This window comes from Elephantulus edwardii, unplaced genomic scaffold (assembly GCF_000299155.1).
Source record: "Elephantulus edwardii isolate Elephantulus edwardi_28Jun2011 unplaced genomic scaffold, EleEdw1.0 scaffold00528, whole genome shotgun sequence".
Classification (NCBI taxonomy): domain Eukaryota; kingdom Metazoa; phylum Chordata; class Mammalia; order Macroscelidea; family Macroscelididae; genus Elephantulus; species Elephantulus edwardii.
The window spans coordinates 218,325-223,268 of NW_006400278.1; the positions used below are offsets into that span (position 1 = coordinate 218,325).

The window sequence follows — 4,944 nt, forward strand, 5'->3', positions numbered from 1 at the left end:
ACTGCACTGAAGCAGATGAGGGAGAAAACTGTTTAAAAAGGATATGTGATTAGGTATTTTTGTCATGACAGGAGTCTAGAGCAAAGGCTGCATAGTGGAGTGGACCTTGGGGGAGAGATTGTAGAACAATGAAAGAATTTTTCTTTTACTTTCCCAAGAGGGTAGTGGACTAGCGGAGAGGGTTGGGAGGGGAGAAAAGTGCAACAATGAATGAATGGAAATAAAAAAGAGACTCAGAGTAAATAAACCAGGTTCATGGCTTCCTACCTGCTCAGGCCGGCTTTCCTGTCTTGGTGTGAGATGAGTGAATTTCACCATCTGTCCTTGAAGTTATATACCTCTGCAAGTGTTTGAAACAAGGCATCTCTTGGAGGCTCAAACCTCTTTTACCTTAATTACAAATGGCCTCTTACAGACTATTTCTCTGAGCCTTGAAAGTGCAATCTCACAGACTCAGTGTCGTAGAAGTGGAGCTAATTTACTGTGTTTCCAAAGCTGTCAATCACCTGTAAGGGCTTTTTTGCCTTCATATTTTCTGACCAGTACATTAGTACCCCAGCCTTTCCAAGGGTAGATAGGCTGTGTGGACAGCAGCACTGATTTACGTGACGGAAGCCCAAAATCTACCCTGGTCTTTGCTTACTCAACATTCTTTTATGTACAACTGTGTGTTTCAGGTGTCCAGTGTGGTACAAGACGAACGAGTCCAGTGCAGAGAGCTGAGGACCAAGAAGGACCGTCGAACATTTCTGTAAAGTCCGAGGAAGGATTTCAGCCCCTGTGACGGGAGGGTGGACCAAAAATTAATCCTCTGTGTCCAGATGACCTTGTGTTCTTCTCCCAGTGTGAACATTCCTCCTGAAGTAATACCTGCATGGGCAAAGACGTTCTTCTAGAACTGCACAGAGGGGAGCAAGGAAATGGTGAGTCCTAGAGAAAAGCTCTTTCAACCTTCAATTGATGGTATTGGATAGAAGCTCTTGGGGACTCCTTACGTTCGATAGGCCTGCAGTTTTCGGGTGATGAGAACGGGTGAAAGAGGAGACTCCTGGACTAAAACTCGGAGGCCCCCTAACTTCCTGCTCCCTGAATACTCAGCCCTTTTTCTATGCACATTTTCTCATGATTGGGATGCTTCGGGTCACCCTCTCTATAGGCCCATACACCTGGGAGCTGCTATTCCCAACCTGGGCCTCCATTCTCCAGGTTGAATGACAAAATCTTCAGATCAGAAGCTGAACATGGTCGAGCACAACCTTATCTGTGATTTTCACATGCTCTTTAATATCTGGGCTTCTCTGTTTGTTTTACTTTTACCCCTGTGAAGTGTCCTGTGTATTTTGTTGTCAGACCTTCAGATGTGTGTGTGAGAAGAGCTCCTCACCCGTCTCTTCCTCCACATGCCCAGACTTGGTGTTTGCTCTGTGTTCTTGTGTATTCTTCATCCTCTGCCGTGGACGGTCTGCAGCAGTCGTGCGGAAGCACTGGTCCTCCTAAACCAAAGCGGACTCTTCTCTGGTCATTGCCATCCCGCAGAGGTTCAGTGAGTGAGTGAATGACGGACATTCGTTGCCAGTGCGCCTCTCAGCCTCGGAAAACATAATGCACTGTGATTATTTCCTGCTGGATTGCAATAACTTCATGCGTGTTGGATTCTCACATGACTATGGAAATGTGAAATTCCCTTTTGTTGTACGAGCTACACATCCGAGCTATGCAGAGTTCAGTTCTGGGGATACTGTTTGGAGTGACGTTCACTTTCTAGATGATTTGGTCTCTTTTTAGAGAGGCTGTTTTCCCGGGCGCCCTGGACATCTTCTTACTTTTTGCCCCATTTCCAGCTGTGTCTGTGAACTCATGTTGTCCTTACTTTTCCTCAGTGTTCTGCCAACATCAGCCAAACCATGACCGGTGTTTCAGGTGCCGTGGGAATGTGATGTTGGCTTTAGGGATACTTTTGGGAGCTTTGGCTTCTGGACTCGAGGATGGCTTCTCTCCGTGCCCAGAACATTCCCCTGTCTGTTCTTCATACCCACTTTTGCCAGTTGTCCAGTCTCCGGGCGTCTTTGCGGAGAGCTGTGAGCCCCCTTGTTGGGGCCTCTGAGCCTTCGCCCTGGCTCTTCCCCGTCCAGGTAGAACTTGCCTGCACCTGCCTCCCTCATTTCCCGCAGGTCTTTATTCTCTTGTTTGCTCCGTGACCTACACACAGCGTTCCCTGTCTGTGATCCGGTTCTGCAGAAGCAGAACCAGTAACATATACACGTGTCTGTGTGCATTTCCCTGTGTGTGCATTAATTTGGCTGGGCCGTGAATTTCTGTGATTCGGTAATAATAATATTAGACGGTGAAATTGTTGACAACTTGAGTCTTTTTTCATCTAGTAGGTTGCTGTCGGTCCATTGGTGAAGATTTTTGTTTTCTTGATGTGGAAATAGACATATTTAAGGCTGTAGTTGTTGATCTTCTGCATAATTTTTTTCAAATCTTCCTCCCTTGGAGCAAGCAGAGTTGTGTCCTCTGCATAATGCACATTGTTGATAAGTCTTCCTGGGATCCTGATGCTACAATCTGCTTAATAGAGTTTGCCTTCTTCAAGGACTTGCTTGACATAGAGACTGATTAGATGTGAGGAAAGGACAGAGCCCCCCTGTTTGTGGTGTGTTTCTTTTAAATTTTTAAACCATGCCGTGTTCCTGTGCTCTGTTCGGACAACTTCATGTTCCAAGTATAGGTTTTGCATGAGCATAATTATGTGTTCTGGGATTCCTGGGTTGTGTATCTGTGAAGACAAGCCTTGATAATCTACTTCTGTGAAGACAAGACTTGATAATCTACTCCTGTGAAGACAAGACTTGATAATCTACTTCTGATAAGATGAAAGTGACTGCCAGTGAGTTGATTCTGACTCATGACACCCCATGGGCACCCATGGTGGGTGGACAGTGGTGGCTGGAGCTTCCCGACTAAATCAAGCGTGGAAGCAGGAGCGGCGTCCACTTCCACAATGGCTTGTCTCCGGAAACTCTATGTACAAACAGTGCTCAGGCCGTTTGTAGGGTCGCTATGAGTCGTATAGGACTCCATCAAACAACAACAACAAACAATTATAGGAGTATTTTTCTGATCTGTGCTGGTTAAGATAGTAAGAAGTTACACTTAGTTCCCTAGTCACACGAGGTCATCATGTCCCTGTGACAGGGGAGTACTTCCTCCTGCTTTCCCTGTGTCCTGTAGATTTTGTGCACTCTTCTCAGACAGCTTTTCAAAGATCAAAAGAGATGGAAATGCCAAGAATGACGGGGAAGAGAGACTGAAGCAGGGAGCAAACAGCTCAAAGGCTAAATCTCTTCCAAGCTTATTAAGAATGGCCATTAAGTAAACCGCAGAAAGAAATCTTTGCTAATCAAGCTACCTTTTTCCTCTGCTGACATTCTTTGCTTATCTCAGGAACAGAGTAATTTAGAAGCACAAGCTCTTGGCACTTTCTTTGCAAAGTGGGCCTGGGCGTCTCCTGGTCTGCAAGGAACACCTCATTCCTTGTGATCAGTTGTAGGAGGATTTGCACCTTGTTTAGTGCCTCACTCAGTTCCTGTGTAAGCACTGCCTTTAACATTACTGTTCCCACATTTCTCCTTTTGCTTTTATTATTGTTTTGTCATACGGACAAACATACCTGCTTTTCTTCTTTGAATCATTCTTATTTTTGTTCTCTCTTCCTTTCTCCATAAACAAAAAAACACACAACCAATTAGACCAAATAAGATTACAGAAATACTTCCCAAAATCTTGACATGATGGTGGGGGTGGGGAGCAGAGGTGGGCAGGAAGAAAAATGCAACAGTGAATGAAAGGAAATCCAAAATCACTAAATGGAAATCCAAAATCTCTAAATGTTCATGAAAATGAATAAAAAATTAAAAAAAAAAATCTTACATGATCAAAAGGGTGCTGATTAGATATACCTTCACTTCTTCTTGCAAAATATCCATGTTCGGGAGCTCTGGTGGCCTAGTGGCAAGGAGCTGCAACTATAATCCCAGAGGGAAACGGTTCGAATCCACCAGATGCTCTGCCGGGGAAGGAGGGACAATCTCCTCCTGGACCAGTCACTTCTGATTTGACGGTACATGCACACAAAAATAATAAAAAATAAAAATAAAAAAAAAAAATCCATGTTCTTAAATCCATCCAGTTGTTTATTAAAAGTAGACTCACTCTGAGCCTGTAAATATGTCATCTGTAAGATTACTATGATTCATAAACTGTTTCTTAACCTTATCCCAATTCCATTCAGTATTATTCCACTGTGCTGGAGTAACACAAAACTGTGTCGTATTCCAATCACATTAAAATTTTAGTTGTCTTTGTGAACTAATAATGCAATCTCCCGTCAGTATTAGTGATTGTTCCAGATCTGTTGATCGGGTCTTAACTTGTGAACGTGTTTGCCTTTGAGAAGACCATGACTTTTCCAAATCGTTTTCTCATCATCTACAGTTGGATGTCTTTGAGGTAAAGCCACACAAACCGTGGCAGCACCAGCAATAATGGCAGTAATTCCCAGAATTGCTGTAATGATAATGCTAATTAATTGCTTCCTCTTTTTAATAATTACGTTATTAAATGTTTTCAAATCATACTTTCCGGAGATGATTGCCATTCTCTGTCTTATCGTACAGCAATCATAATCCAATTGGGATCTCAACATGTAAATAATAAAAGAATTTATTCAAAATATTCAAAATAAAGAACCATTTGAACAGTAAGTCAAATTGGTACAATCCCATCAAGTTGGACCTTTCAAAAATACTAACGGGAGCACTGGTGGCCCTCGTGGTAAGAATCGACACTGCAAATTCCAGAGGTGAGCAGTTTGAATCCACCAGATGCTCTAAAGAAGGGCAGTCTCCTCCTGTAGCAGTCAGATCTGATTTGATGGTACAC

At 43.4% G+C, this 4,944-nt stretch overlaps 1 protein-coding gene across 1 annotated transcript in view; it reads right to left on the minus strand.

Moving 5' to 3' along the window:
- The window catches only part of LOC102863096 (zinc finger protein 93-like), a 26,995-nt gene extending 24,833 nt beyond the window's left edge, over positions 1 to 2,162 (minus strand). The window contains exon 1 of the mRNA XM_006903172.1: positions 2,033 to 2,162. Coding sequence (XP_006903234.1) covers positions 2,033 to 2,162 — 130 coding nt within the window. The remainder of the gene's footprint in view (positions 1 to 2,032) is intronic.
- Between the last annotated feature and the right edge of the window lie 2,782 nt (positions 2,163 to 4,944).